Source organism: Pelobates fuscus, chromosome 2, assembly GCF_036172605.1.
Source record: "Pelobates fuscus isolate aPelFus1 chromosome 2, aPelFus1.pri, whole genome shotgun sequence".
NCBI classification, from domain to species: domain Eukaryota; kingdom Metazoa; phylum Chordata; class Amphibia; order Anura; family Pelobatidae; genus Pelobates; species Pelobates fuscus.
The window spans coordinates 2,850,722-2,867,110 of record NC_086318.1 but is presented as its reverse complement, the minus strand read 5'-3'; the positions used below and the strand labels follow the sequence as shown (position 1 = coordinate 2,867,110).

General features: G+C 45.9%; 1 protein-coding gene across 1 annotated transcript in view; it reads left to right on the top strand.

Moving 5' to 3' along the window:
* IFT172 (intraflagellar transport 172) overlaps positions 1 to 16,389 on the top strand; it is a 255,466-nt gene that overhangs the window by 32,267 nt on the left and 206,810 nt on the right. The window contains exons 4-8 of the mRNA XM_063441063.1: positions 956 to 1,009; positions 4,386 to 4,489; positions 6,153 to 6,238; positions 7,381 to 7,493; positions 9,386 to 9,553. Coding sequence (XP_063297133.1) covers positions 956 to 1,009; positions 4,386 to 4,489; positions 6,153 to 6,238; positions 7,381 to 7,493; positions 9,386 to 9,553 — 525 coding nt within the window. The remainder of the gene's footprint in view (positions 1 to 955; positions 1,010 to 4,385; positions 4,490 to 6,152; positions 6,239 to 7,380; positions 7,494 to 9,385; positions 9,554 to 16,389) is intronic.

Below are 16,389 nucleotides of genomic sequence, written 5' to 3'. Positions count from 1 at the left end.
CACAGAATCTTTAGCATACACCGCTGACCGCGTTCGAATGAACCAAGATGGCCGCCGCCACGTGCAATTAACCGGCAGTAACCTCACAGCCTGGGAGGTAAATTGCCTGCACACTTTAGCTTCTGGGTGGTCCGCCTGTGTGGTACTTGGTTCAGTAAGCCCTATTTACTGAACCAAGTGGGGGAGAGCCAGGGGCAAGTTATTTTACAGGTCTGGGGACATAGTCTTAAAGGGGCATTGTTCAGCAAAGTCACAATATGTCCCCAGACGGTTCTTAAAGGGCCATACACACCCAATAAAAGTTAATAAGTTTTCAGGGGCCATAGTCTTAAAGGGTATTGTTACCCAAAGTCTCAATATGTCCCCAGACAGTTCTTAAAGGGCCAGCAGCAGTACAATAAAATACCATTCACTATACTTAGAGGGCCAGCAGTCGCACAATAAATTACAATGTGCCCCAAATAATCCAGGGGCCATAGTCAGCAGGTAGGAGGCGGGCAAACAGGCTTCTCCAGGGCCCAGTGGCGAGGTTGGTTTCGCCACACATACAATATAGAATATACAGTCCCCCCCCTTACAGCCTACGGACAACCTCGATATATCACAGTCCAGAAGTGGCTAGGTTTGCCACATGAGTGATACCCTGCAGCTTGGTATTCTGGGCTGTGTGTGTACTGAGTGATACCCTGCAGCTTGGTATTCTGGGCTGTGTGTATACTGAGTGATACCCTGCAGCTTGGTATTCTGGGCTGTGTGTGTACTGAGTGATACCCTGCAGCTTGGTATTCTGGGCTGTGTGTGTACTGAGGGATACCCTGCAGCTTGGTATTCTGGGCTGTGTGTGTACTGAGTGATACCCTGCAGCTTGGTATTCTGGGCTGTGCGAACTAGTATCGCAGATTGACGTTTTCTGTGAATCCCTCCGCTTTGTGTAACCCAATGTATTCTTCATTAGGTGGCTTGGCAAGGATCTGGCGGGAATGAAAAGTTCTTCTTTGAAAATGAGAATGTGAGTAATAAATGTAATCTCTTCCTCTTATTACAGATCACCCATATCCTATCACTGCTCTTCCCCATATATCCTCATATCTCCTCCATCCCTCATATATCCTCGTATCTCCTCCATCCCTCATATATCCTCATATCTCCTCCATCCCTCATATATCCTCGTATCTCCTCCATCCCTCATATATCCTCGTATCTCCTCCATCCCTCATATATCCTCGTATCTCCTCCATCCCTCATATATCCTCGTATCTCCTCCATCCCTCATATATCCTCATATCTCCTCCATCCCTCATATATCCTCGTATCTCCTCCATCCCTCATATATCCTCGTATCTCCTCTGTAACGGACCGTTTCAGCATAAAAGGGGAAAAATGCGTTTAGGCGATAATCCCCTTTTCCATAGACCAGCAGCTACCATAAGCACCAACTTCCCGAACTCCCAAACTGCACGAATTCACCAACTCTCGAACAGCAGACACACGAACCCTGGAAGCAGCCGAACAGGAAAAGCAATATGGACAGCTTACACTCCTGGCAGTCGGCATACAGTCCCCTTCCCCCCAAGAAAGAGACACACTCCAGCTTCAGGGTTAACAGCAACTCATTTACTCAGGGCTACCTGCCCAGTATTTATGCAGGTCTCCCACCTGGTGGACACTCCCCTAGGGGACCAAATGGAAGACTGTAACAAAGGACAGACATAAACCAATTACAGACACACAGCAGTAAACATTCCCACAATGCATCCTGGTTTCCTCTCTTCTGCCCTGGAGATAATTGTAGAGGTAATCCAATTACCTCTCAGGACAAAGACAAGACTCCATTACACATGTGGGGATCTAAATACAGTATTATGATTTAAAATATATAAAGTCACTTTTATTCCACCCAACACAGACATGTTACATATCCCCAGATAGCTCAGGTCTGGGTGCACATTATTAAGTGACTGGCACCCAGACTACACGAATACAGTTTAATCGCCATGGAGCCAAAGTCTTTAATCACACAAATAGGCTCCATGGTATAGCTATCTGGGTTACTACAATTCCCATAGAAATACCGAATTCCAGTGTTCGGTTAACCTTGTACGATAGGACCCAGGCGACAGACGGCTCAGCGGTGTTCGTGCAATTAAGTGTCCGTTTATAGTTCCATAGAATCCTCGCCGAACACCGCTGGTCTTTCGCACGATTAAAATGGCCGCTACCTCGTGGTCGGCAAACGAACAAAGGCCACCCAGCGTTCATCAATTAAGCTGCGGTTAACCGCAGCTTCTGGGCGGTTAATTGACGGCACACTCCATCTCCTAGGTGGTCCCTCATACGGTAGTTTGTTCGGTAGCTGGAATCTACTGAACACCCCGGCTGAAAGGCACGAATATGCCTTTCTGCAGGTAAAATAAAGCTTTTTAAAGTCTGGTCCATAGTCCAAAGGAAGCAGGCGAGCAACCAGGCTTCTCCAGCCCATAGTGGCGAGGTTGGTTTCGCCACATCCTCCATCCCTCATATATCCTCATATCTCCCCCATCCCTCATATATCCTCGTATCTCCTCCATCCCTCATATATCCTCATATCTCCTCCATCCCTCATATATCCTCATATCTCCTCCATCCCTCATATATCCTCATATCTCCTCCATCCCTCATATATCCTCATATCTCCTCCATCCCTCATATATCCTCATATCTCCTCCATCCCTCATATATCCTCATATCTCCTCCATCCCTCATATATCCTCATATCTCCTCCATCCCTCATATATCCTCGTATCTCCTCCCCATATCTCCTCCATCCCTCACATATCCTCATACCTCCTCCATCCCTCATATGTCCTCATATCTCCTCCATCCCTCATATATCCTCGTATCTCTTCCCTCCCCCAATATATCCTCGTATCTCTTCCCTCCCCCAATATATCCTCGTATCTCCTCCCTCCCCCAATATATCCTCGTATCTCCTCCCTGCCCTAATATATCCTCGTATCTCTTCCCTCCCCCAATATATCCTTGTATCTCTTCCCTCCCCCAATATATCCTCGTATCTCTTCCCTCCCCCAATATATCCTCGTATCTCTTCCCTCCCCCAATATATCCTCGTATCTCTTCCCTCCCCCAATATATCCTCGTATCTCCTCCCTCCCCCAATATATCCTCGTATCTCCTCCCTGCCCTAATATATCCTCGTATCTCTTCCCTCCCCCAATATATCCTTGTATCTCTTCCCTCCCCCAATATATCCTCGTATCTCTTCCCTCCCCCAATATATCCTCGTATCTCTTCCCTCCCCCAATATATCCTCGTATCTCTTCCCTCCCCCAATATATCCTCGTATCTCCTCCCTCCCCCAATATATCCTCGTATCTCCTCCCTGCCCTAATATATCCTCGTATCTCTTCCCTCCCCCAATATATCCTTGTATCTCTTCCCTCCCCCAATATATCCTCGTATCTCTTCCCTCCCCCAATATATCCTCGTATCTCTTCCCTCCCCCAATATATCCTCGTATCTCTTCCCTCCCCCAATATATCCTCGTATCTCTTCCCTCCCCCAATATATCCTCGTATCTCTTCCCTCCCCCAATATATCCTCGTATCTCTTCCCTCCCCCAATATATCCTCGTATCTCTTCCCTCCCCCAATATATCCTCGTATCTCTTCCCTCCCCCAATATATCCTCGTATCTCTTCCCTCCCCCAATATATCCTCGTATCTCTTCCCTCCCCCAATATATCCTCGTATCTCTTCCCTCCCCCAATATATCCTCGTATCTCTTCCCTCCCCCAATATATCCTCGTATCTCTTCCCTCCCCCAATATATCCTCGTATCTCCTCCGTCCCTCATATGTCCTCATATCTCCTCCATCCCTCATATATCCTCGTATCTCCTCCATCCCTCATATATCCTCGTATCTCCTCCCCATATATCCTCGTATCTCCTCCATCCCTCATATATCCTCATATCTCCTCCATCCCTCATATATCCTCATATCTCCTCCATCCCTCATATATCCTCATATCTCCTCCATCCCTCATATATCCTCGTATCTCCTCCATCCCTCATATATCCTCGTATCTCCTCCCCATATATCCTCGTATCTCCTCCCCATCCCAATATATCCTCGTATCTCTTCCCTCCCCCAATATATCCTCGTATCTCTTCCCTCCCCCAATATATCCTTGTATCTCTTCCCTCCCCCAATATATCCTCGTATCTCTTCCCTCCCCCAATATATCCTCGTATCTCCTCCATCCCTCATATATCCTCGTATCTCCTAACCATATATCCTCGTATTTCCTCCCCATATATCCTCGTATCTCCTCCCTCCCCCAATATTATCCTCGGATCTCAGCTCTCCATTTATTCCCCAATCTCAGGTTTGCATGATCTTCAATGCGGGGGAACTGACATTAGTGGAGTATGGAAATAATGAGATTCTAGGCACGGTGCGCACTGAATTCATGAACCCACATCTTATCAGGCAAGTGTAATATAAACATTGCACTGCACATTGTATATCACTAGGGGACAATTTAAAGAACCACTATAGGCACCCAGACCACTTCCGCTTAATGAAGTGGTCTGGGTGCCAGGTCCATCTAGGATTAACCCTGCCAGCTGTAAACATAGCAGTTTCAGAGAAACTGCTATGTTTACATTAGGGTTAATCCAGCCTCTAGTGGCTGTCTCATTGACAGCCGCTAGAGGCGCTTCCGCGCTTCTCACTGTGATTTTTCACAGTGAGAAGACGCCAGCGTCCATAGGAAAGCATTGAGAATGCTTTCCTATGGACTGGCTGAATGCGCGTGCGGCTCTTGCCGCGCATGCGTATTCAGACGATGACGACTGAAGGAGGAGGAGAGTCGCCAGCGCCAAGGGAGCCCAGCGCTGGAGAAAGGGGAGTGTTTAACCCCCTTGCTCCCCCTTCAGCCCGGCGGGAGTGGGACCCTGAGGGTGGGGGCACACTCAGGGCACTATAGGAAAGCAAGTTTGTTTTCCTGGCACTATCGTGGTCCTTTAAACACACTACCTGGACTGCATATTGTATATCACTAGGGGGCGTTTTATATATATATATATATATATATATATATATATATATATATATATATATAAATATACTGCCTTGAAGAGCCACTCGGCAGATGAAACACACGTTGGAGCTATACTGCTACCGCTAGGAGCATCGATTGGTGGAGGCACTCAGTCGGAGTGCAAGGCGGTTCGTCACATAGTGTATAGATTATGTGTCTTAGGTTTTACTGCTCAATTCCCTGCCATTTAGGAGTTAAATCACTTTGTTTCTGTTTATGCAGCCCTAGCCACACCTCCCCTGGCTATGATTGACAGAGCCTGCATGAAAAAAAAACTGGTTTCACTTTCAATCAGATGTAATTTATCTTAAACAATTGTATCTCTTTCTCTGTAAATTGAACTTTAATCACATACAGGAGGCTTTTGCAGGGTCTAGCAAGCTATTAACATAGCAGGAGATAAGAAATTCTAAACTAAACATAATTTGCAGTAAAGGAAGTGTAAACATTAGTTCAGGGAGGTGTGACTAGGGCTGTGTAAACAAAGTGACTTAACTCCTAAATGGCAGAGAATTGATCAATGAGACTGCCAGGATATGATCTATATACCCAAACTGCTTCATTAAGCTAAAGTTGTTTTTATAACTAATAGTATCCCTTTAAGATTTGACTCTTGACGTAATGTGTGTTAAATTGTTACTATCCTCCTTTCTGAGCTGTGCCTCATTCTCTGTCAGGGATTGTTATAGATTTTATTACTTGGATTTGATTGTGCTAGGCTGAAGTGTAGCTATACTCGCTACTCTGATTTCTATTACGCTGCAACAAATTTATAACAAACGTTCTAGAATTCCGTGGGAAAAGGTTGTGTTGTTTGGTATAGTCTAATTAGGGGTTACCCCCTGGACTTTAACTTTTTTCTCAGTATTCATGTAATTAGCTCTCCCGTTCCCCTGTGTGTATTCATGTGAAGGTTTAAGGGCAGATAGATGGGCTAAACGTCCTCACGCGTACCTCGTCTCCTCCTCGCTGTATATCCAATACTATGTATCAGCTGCTACACTGCTTAGATGGTGTGTCTTTACAGTGACTTTCCTTATCTATTGGCAGTGTCCGTCTGAATGAGCGCAAGCAGCCGGGAGCGCCAGATAATAAGAAGCTAGCTTACCTCATTGACATGAAGACAATCGCTATTGGTATATATCATTTATTAATCCGAGTTACCATTCTCCCTCCATCCCTCTGATCCCACGGTATGCCCTGTGCTGTAACAGAGCGTTCTCCCTCCATCCCTCTGATCCCACGGTATACCCTGTGCTGTAACAGAGCGTTCTCCCTTCATCCCTCTGATCCCACGGTATACCCTGTGCTGTAACAGAGCGTTCTCACTCCATCCCTCTGATTCCACGGTATACCCTGTGCTGTAACAGAGCGTTCTCCCTCCATCCCTCTGATCCCACGGTATACCCTGTGCTGTAACAGAGCGTTCTCACTCCATCCCTCTGATTCCACGGTATACCCTGTGCTGTAACAGAGCGTTCTCCCTCCATCTCTCTGATCCCACGGTATACCCTGTATTGTAACAGAGCGTTCTCCCTCCATCCCTCTGATCCCACGGTATACCTTGTGCGGTAACAGAGTGTTCTCCCTCCATCCCTCGGATCCCATGGTATACCTTGTGCTGTAACAGAGCGTTCACCCTCCATCCCTCTGTTCCCACGGTATACCCTGTGCTGTAACAGAGCGTTCTCCCTCCATCCCTCTGATCCCATGGTATACCGTGTACTGTAGCAGAGCGTTCTCCCTCCATCCCTCTGATCCCATGGTATACCTTGTGCTGTAGCAGAGCGTTCTCCCTCCATCCCTCTGATCCCATGGTATACCGTGTACTGTAGCAGAGCGTTCTCCCTCCATCCCTCTGATCCCATGGTATACCGTGTACTGTAGCAGAGCGTTCTCCCTCCATCCCTCGGATCCCATGGTATACCTTGTGCTGTAACAGAGCGTTCTCCCTCCATCCCTCTGATCCCACGGTATACCCTTTATTGTAACTGAGCATTCTGCCTCCATCCCTCTGATCCCACGGTATTCCCTGTGCTGTAACAGAGCGCTCTCTCTCTATCCCTCTGATCTCACGGTATACCCTGTGCTGTAACAGAGCGTACTCCCTCCATCCCTCTGATCCCACGGTATACCCTGTACTGTAACAGAGCGTTCTCCCTCCATCCCTCTGATCCCACGGTATACCCTGTACTGTAACAGAGCGTTTTCCCTCCATCCCTCTGATCCCGCAGTATACACTGTGCTGTAACAGATAATATATTATTTGTCTCTGCAGAGGATCTCGTGGCTGGCTGTAACGTGGGTTCTGTGGTACATGATACAAAGATTGATTGGCTGGAGCTGAACGAAACTGGACGCAAGCTGCTCTTCAGAGATAAAAAGCTACGGGTATTGTGCATTGCATCCTTTATATTACACAGTGCTGTACATATCTCATTCATAGCAGTACACACCGCATTCTATCCTCTCACTGTGCCGTGCACACCACATTCTATCCTCTCATTGTGCCGCGCACACCGCATTCTATCCTCTCACTGTGCCGCGCACACCGCATTCTATCCTCTCACTGTGCCGCGCACACCGCATTCTATCCTCTCACTGTGCCGCGCACACCGCATTCTATCCTCTCACCGCGCCGCGCACACAGCTTTTTATCCTCTCACTGTGCCGCGCACACCGCATTCAATCCTCTCACTGTGCCGCGCACACCGCATTCTATCCTCTCACTGTGCCGCGCACACCGCTTTCTGTCCTCTCACTGTGCTTCGCACACCGCTTTCTATCCTCTCACTGTGCTTCGCACACCGCTTTCTATCCTCTCGCTGTGCCGCGCACACCGCTTTCTATCCTCTCACTGTGCTTCGCACACCGCTTTCTATCCTCTCACTGTGCCGCGCACACCGCTTTCTATCCTCTCACTGTGCCGCGCACACCGCTTTCTATCCTCTCACTCTGCCGCGCACACCGCTTTCTATCCTCTCACTGTGCTGCGCACACCGCTTTCTATCCTCTCACTGTGCTGCGCACACCGCTTTCTATCCTCTCACTGTGCTGCGCACACCGCTTTCTATCCTCTCACTGTGCCGCACACACCACATTCTACCCTCTCACTGTGCCGCGCACACCGCTTTCTATCCTCTCACTGTGCTGCGCACACCGCTTTCTATCCTCTCACTGTGCCGCACACACCACATTCTACCCTCTCACTGTGCCGCGCACACCACATTCTACCCTCTCACTGTGCCGCGCACATCGCTTTCTATCCTCTCACTGTGCTGTGCACACCCCTTTCTATCCTCTCACTGTGCCGCGCACACCGCTTTCTATCCTCTCACTGTGCCGCGCACACCGCTTTCTATCCTCTCACTGTGCCGCGCACACAGCTTTCTATCCTCTCACTGTGCCGCGCACACCGCTTTCTATCCTCTCACTGTGCCGCGCACACCGCTTTCTATCCTCTCACTGTGCCGCGCACACAGCTTTCTATCCTCTCACTGTGCCGCGCACACCGCTTTCTATCCTCTCACTGTGCCGCGCACACCGCTTTCTATCCTCTCACTGTGCCGCGCACACCGCTTTCTATCCTCTCACTGTGCCTCGCACACCGCTTTCTATCCTCTCACTGTGCCGCGCACACCGCTTTCTATCCTCTCACTGTGCCGCGCACACCGCTTTCTATCCTCTCACTGTGCCGCGCACACCGCTTTCTATCCTCTCACTGTGCCGCGCACACCGCATTCTATCATCTCACTGTGCCGCGCACACCGCTTTCTATCCTCTCACTGTGCCGCGCACACCGCTTTCTATCCTCTCACTGTGCCGCGCACACCGCTTTCTATCCTCTCACTGTGCCGCGCACACCGCTTTCTATCCTCTCACTGTGCCGCGCACACCGCTTTCTATCCTCTCACTGTGCCACGCACACCGCATTCTATCATCTCACTGTGCCGCGCACACCGCTTTCTATCCTCTCACTGTGCTGTGCACACCGCTTTCTATCCTCTCACTGTGCCGCGCACACCGCTTTCTATCCTCTCACTGTGCCGCACACGCCGCATTCTATCCTCTCACTGTGCCGCGCACACCGCTTTCTATCCTCTCACTGTGCCGCACACGCCGCATTCTATCCTTTCACTGTGCCGCGCACGCTGCATTCTATCCTCTCACTGTACCGCACGCACATAGCACTGTATGAACTACATTCTAAAATCGTTCTTTATTTAACACAACTTGTTTAAATCCTTTTGTGACAGCATTTCTTTTTGTTTTCCTTCTGAAAGTTGAACCTTTTTGATATTGCCAGTGGGCAGAAGACCCCAATCTTGAATTACTGTTCCTATGTCCAGTGGGTGCATGGCAGCGATGTTGTTGTGGCGCAGAACAGAAACAACCTTTGCGTCTGGTATAACATTGATTCTCCGGAGAGGGTTAACATGAACCCCATTAAGGTAAGAGCAGCACTAGTCAAATAATGGGGAAAAAGGATAGTCCGATATGCTTACTCCTGAGTGGGGGATAACCCCTAGTGCAATAAAATGCACTACAAAACTAAAGCAAGGAGGGGAGACAGGAGAAAGGGCAGGATGACTGTTGAAGTGTCCAGCAGAGTGGTGATTGCCTCGTGAGAGGAGGGGTGTAACTTGGAATGGAAAGGCTCGGGGAGATCACTAAAGAGTGAAAGTAAAACTTAACTTTAAAATAAAATAATTGTAAAAAAGATAAACTAACAAATATAAGCAAATAGTACAATTGCTGTGGTTAGAGATTCACAAAATGGTATACTATACTTCGTTACAGGCAGTGCAACTGTTCCATTTGAGAATTACTAACCACAGTTATCAAACTATTTGCTATTGCAAAAGTATACTACATTGTTAAAGGCAAACCAACTATACCATTTAATGAATCTCTAACCACAGCAATTGTACTATTTGCTTATATTTGTTAGTTTATCTTTTTTACAATTATTTTTATTAAAATTAAGTTTTACTTTGACTCTTTAGTGATCTCCCCGAGCCTTTCCATTCCAAGTTACACCCCTCCTCTCACGAGGCAATCACCACTCTGCAGGACACTTCAACAGTCATCCTGCCCTTTCTCCTGTCTCCCCTCCTTGCTTTAGTTTAAGAGCAGCACTAGAACCACAGGCAGGAAATTGTTTTAACTGTCTTTCCATGGAGAGCGCTTTCTGTTTGGGACGTGATTCCAAGCCCCGGATTTAGCTTCTGGTATGACATGGGAGGTGGGAGGCGGGAGGCGGAAGGTAATGACTAGATCGGCTTTCTACTTTAGATCCAGGAGTGGTGTTTTGGTAACTGGGGGTTCAGATGTCATGACTTGCTTTGTTGAGTTTCCTTGTCTTTGGACTCTGGTCGTAGTAGCGTTCAGTCTATGGATGCTCTAGAACGGTTTGCATCATGACACAGGACTACAGATCTCATTAGATCACTATGTGGGACCCAGACCCCATAGCTTCCCTATTCATTAATAGTATTCTGTCAGCCAAACATTTATTGTCGGATCTGCTAATAACTCTACATGATAAATAGTCAGCGGACCGTTCCCAAATTCTGTGTTACAATTATTCATGTAGTGCCAACACATTCTGCAGCGCTGTACAAAAGGCAAACAAGACAAACGTTTCATTCTAACAAAGGAGACATTGCATATTGTAGCTGTAAGTGTGAATGCCCTGCCCAAGCACGCTTACAATCTACACATATTACTTCTATAACAATAAGGGAGTGCCCTGCCCAAGCACGCTGACAATCTACACATATTAATTCTGTAACAATAAGGGAGTGCCCTGCCCAAGCACGCTTACAATCTACACATATTACTTCTGTAACAATAAGGGAGTGCCCTGCCCAAGCACGCTTACAATCTACACATATTACTTCTGTAACAATAAGGGAGTGCCCTGCCCAAGCACGCTTACAATCTACACATATTACTTCTGTAACAATAAGTGAGTGCCCTGCCCAAGCACGCTTACAATCTACACATATTACTTCTATAACAATAAGGGAGTGCCCTGCCCAAGCACGCTTACAATCTACACATATTACTTCTGTAACAATAAGGGAGTGCCCTGCCCAAGCACGCTTACAATCTACACATATTACTTCTGTAACAATAAGGGAGTGCCCTGCCCAAGCACGCTTACAATCTACACATATTACTTCTGTAACAATAAGGGAGTGCCCTGCCCAAGCACGCTTACAATCTACACATATTACTTCTGTAACAATAAGGGAGTGCCCTGCCCAAGCACGCTTACAATCTACACATATTACTTCTGTAACAATAAGGGAGTGCCCTGCCCAAGCACGCTTACAATCTACACATATTACTTCTGTAACAATAAGGGAGTGCCCTGCCCAAGCACGCTTACAATCTACACATATTAGTTCTATAACAATAAGGGAGTGCCCTGCCCAAGCACACTTACAATCTACACATATTACTTCTGTAACAATGAGTGAGTGCCCTGCCCAAGCACGCTTACAATCTATACATATTACTTCTATAACAATAAGGGAGTGCCCTGCCCAAGCACACTTACAATCTACACATATTACTTCTGTAACAATGAGTGAGTGCCCTGCCCAAGCACGCTTACAATCTACACATATTACTTCTGTAACAATAAGGGAGTGCCCTGCCCAAGCACGCTTACAATCTACACATATTAGTTCTATAACAATAAGGGAGTGCCCTGCCCAAGCACACTTACAATCTACACATATTACTTCTGTAACAATGAGTGAGTGCCCTGCCCAAGCACGCTTACAATCTACACATATTACTTCTGTAACAATAAGGGAGTGCCCTGCCCAAGCACACTTACAATCTACACATATTACTTCTGTAACAATGAGTGAGTGCCCTGCCCAAGCACGCTTACAATCTACACATATTACTTCTGTAACAATAAGGGAGTGCCCTGCCCAAGCACGCTTAAGATCTATACATATTACTTCTGTAACAATAATTGAGTGCCCTGCCCAAGCACACTTACAATCTATACATATTACTTCTGTAACAATAAGGGAGTGCCCTGCCCAAGCACACTTACAATCTATACATATTACTTTTATAACAATAAGGGAGTGCCCTGCCCAAGCACGCTTACAATCTACACATATTACTTCTATAACAATAAGGGAGTGCCCTGCCCAAGCACACTTACAATCTACACATATTACTTCTGTAACAATAAGTGTGAATGCCCTGCCCAAGCACGCTTACAATCTACACATATTACTTCTATAACAATAAGGGAGTGCCCTGCCCAAGCACACTTACAATCTACACATATTACTTCTATAACAATAAGGGAGTTCCCTGCCAAAGCACGCTTACAATCTACACATTACTTCTATAACAATAAGGGAGTGCCCTGCCCAAGCACGCTTACAATCTACACATATTACTTCTGTAACTATAAGTGTGAATGCCCTGCCCAAGCACGCTTACAATCTACACATATTACTTCTATAACAATAAGGGAGTGCCCTGCCCAAGCACACTTACAATCTACACATATTACTTCTATAACAATAAGGGAGTTCCCTGCCAAAGCACGCTTACAATCTACACATATTACTTCTGTAACAATAAGGGAGTGTCCTGCCCAAGCACGCTTACAATCTACACATATTACTTCTGTAACAATAAGGGAGTGCCCTGCCCAAGCACGCTTACAATCTACACATATTACTTCTGTAACAATAAGGGTGAATGCCCTGCCCAAGCACGCTTACAATCTATACATATTACTTCTATAACAATAAGTGAGTGCCCTGCCCAAGCACGCTTACAATCTACACATATTACTTCTATAACAATAAGGGAGTGCCCTGCCCAAGCACGCTTACAATCTACACATATTACTTCTGTAACAATAAGGGAGTGCCCTGCCCAAGCACACTTACAATCTACACATATTACTTCTGTAACAATAAGGGAGTGCCCTGCCCAAGCACGCTTACAATCTATACATATTACTTCTATAACAATAAGGGAGTGCCCTGCCCAAGCACGCTGACAATCTACACATATTACTTCTGTAACAATAAGTGAGTGCCCTGCCCAAGCACACTTACAATCTACACATATTACTTCTGTAACTATAAGTGTGAATGCCCTGCCCAAGCACGCTTACAATCTACACATATTACTTCTATAACAATAAGGGAGTGCCCTGCCCAAGCACGCTTACAATCTACACATATTACTTCTGTAACAATAAGGGAGTGCCCTGCCCAAGCACGCTTACAATCTACACATATTACTTCTGTGACAATAAGGGAGTGCCCTGCCCAAGCACGCTTACAATCTACACATATTACTTCTGTAACAATAAGGGAGTGCCCTGCCCAAGCACGCTTACAATCTACACATATTACTTCTGTAACAATAAGGGAGTGCCCTGCCCAAGCACGCTTACAATCTACACATATTACTTCTGTAACAGTAAGGGAGTGCACTGCCCAAGCATGCTTACAATATACACATATTACTTCTATAACAATAAGTGAGTGCCCTGCCCAAGCACGCTTACAATCTACACATATTACTTCTGTAACAATAAGGGAGTGCACTGCCCAAGCACGCTTACAATCTACACATATTACTTCTGTAACAATAAGGGAGTGCCCTGCCCAAGCACGCTTACAATCTACACATATTACTTCTGTAACAATAAGGGAGTGCCCTGCCCAAGCACGCTTACAATCTACACATATTACTTCTGTAACAATAAGTGAGAGCACTGCCCAAGCACGCTTACAATCTACACATATTACTTCTGTAACAATAAGGGAGTGCCCTGCCCAAGCACGCTTACAATCTACACATATTACTTCTGTAACAATAAGGGAGTGCACTGCCCAAGCACGCTTACAATCTACACATATTACTTCTGTAACAATAAGTGAGAGCACTGCCCAAGCACGCTTACTATCTACACATATTACTTCTGTAACAATAAGGGAGTGCCCTGCCCAAGCACGCTTACAATCTACACATATTACTTCTGTAACAATAAGGGAGTGCACTGCCCAAGCACGCTTACAATCTACACATATTACTTCTGTAACAATAAGGGAGTGCCCTGCCCAAGCACACTTACAATCTACACATATTACTTCTGTAACAATAAGGGAGTGCCCTGCCCAAGCACGCTTACAATCTACACATATTACTTCTGTAACAATAAGGGAGTGCCCTGCCCAAGCACGCTTACAATCTACACATATTACTTCTGTAACAATAAGGGAGTGCCCTGCCCAAGCACGCTTACAATCTACACATATTACTTCTGTAACAATAAGGGAGTGCCCTGCCCAAGCACGCTTACAATCTACACATATTATTTCTATAACAATAAGGGAGTGCCCTGCCCAAGCACGCTTACAATCTACACATATTACTTCTATAACAATAAGGAAGTGCCCTGCCCAAGCACGCTTACAATCTACACATATTACTTCTATAACAATAAGTGAGTGCCCTGCCCAAGCACGCTTACAATCTACACATATTACTACTGTAACAATAAGGGAGTGCCCTGCCCAAGCACGCTTACAATCTACACATATTACTTCTGTAACAATAAGTGAGTGCCCTGCCCAAGCACGCTTACAATCTACACATATTACTTCTGTAACAATAAGGGAGTGCCCTGCCCAAGCACGCTTACAATCTACACATATTACTTCTATAACAATAAGGGAGTGCCCTGCCCAAGCACGCTTACAATCTACACATATTACTTCTATAACAATAATGGAGTGCCCTGCCCAAGCACGCTTACAATCTACACATATTACTTCTATAACAATAAGGGAGTGCCCTGCCCAAGCACGCTTACAATCTACACATATTACTACTGTAACAATAAGGGAGTGCCCTGCCCAAGCACGCTTACAATCTACACATATTACTTCTGTAACAATAAGTGAGTGCCCTGCCCAAGCACACTTACAATCTACACATATTACTTCTGTAACAATAAGGGAGTGCCCTGCCCAAGCACGCTTACAATCTACACATATTACTTCTATAACAATAAGTGAGTGCCCTGCCCAAGCACGCTTACAATCTACACATATTACTTCTATAACAATAATGGAGTGCCCTGCCCAAGCACGCTTACAATCTACACATATTACTTCTATAACAATAAGGGAGTGCCCTGCCCAAGCACGCTTACAATCTACACATATTACTTCTATAACAATAAGTGAGTGCCCTGCCCAAGCACGCTTACAATCTACACATATTACTACTGTAACAATAAGGGAGTGCCCTGCCCAAGCACGCTTACAATCTACACATATTACTTCTGTAACAATAAGGGAGTGCCCTGCCCAAGCACGCTTACAATCTACACATATTACTTCTGTAACAATAAGGGAGTGCCCTGCCCAAGCACGCTTACAATCTACACATATTACTTCTGTAACAATAAGGGAGTGCCCTGCCCAAGCACGCTTACAATCTACACATATTACTACTGTAACAATAAGGGAGTGCCCTGCCCAAGCACGCTTACAATCTACACATATTACTTCTGTAACCATAAGTGAGTGCCCTGCCCAAGCACGCTTACAATCTACACATATTACTTCTGTAACAATAAGGGAGTGCCCTGCCCAAGCACGCTTACAATCTACACATATTACTTCTATAACAATAATGGAGTGCCCTGCCCAAGCACGCTTACAATCTACACATATTACTTCTATAACAATAAGGGAGTGCCCTGCCCAAGCACGCTTACAATCTACACATATTACTTCTGTAACAGTAAGGGAGTGCCCTGCCCAAGCACGCTTACAATCTACACATATTACTTCTATAACAATAAGTGAGTGCCCTGCCCAAGCACGCTTACAATCTACACATATTACTTCTATAACAATAAGTGAGTGCCCTGCCCAAGCACGCTTACAATCTACACATATTACTACTGTAACAATAAGGGAGTGCCCTGCCCAAGCACGCTTACAATCTACACATATTACTTCTGTAACAATAAGTGAGTGCCCTGCCCAAGCACGCTTACAATCTACACATATTACTTCTCTAACAATAAGGGAGTGCCCTGCCCAAGCACGCTTACAATCTACACATATTACTTCTGTAACAATAAGGGAGTGCCCTGCCCAAGCACGCTTACAATCTACACATATTACTTCTGTAACAATAAGGGAGTGCCCTGCCCAAGCACGCTTACAATCTACACATATTACTTCTGTAACAATAAGGGAGTGCC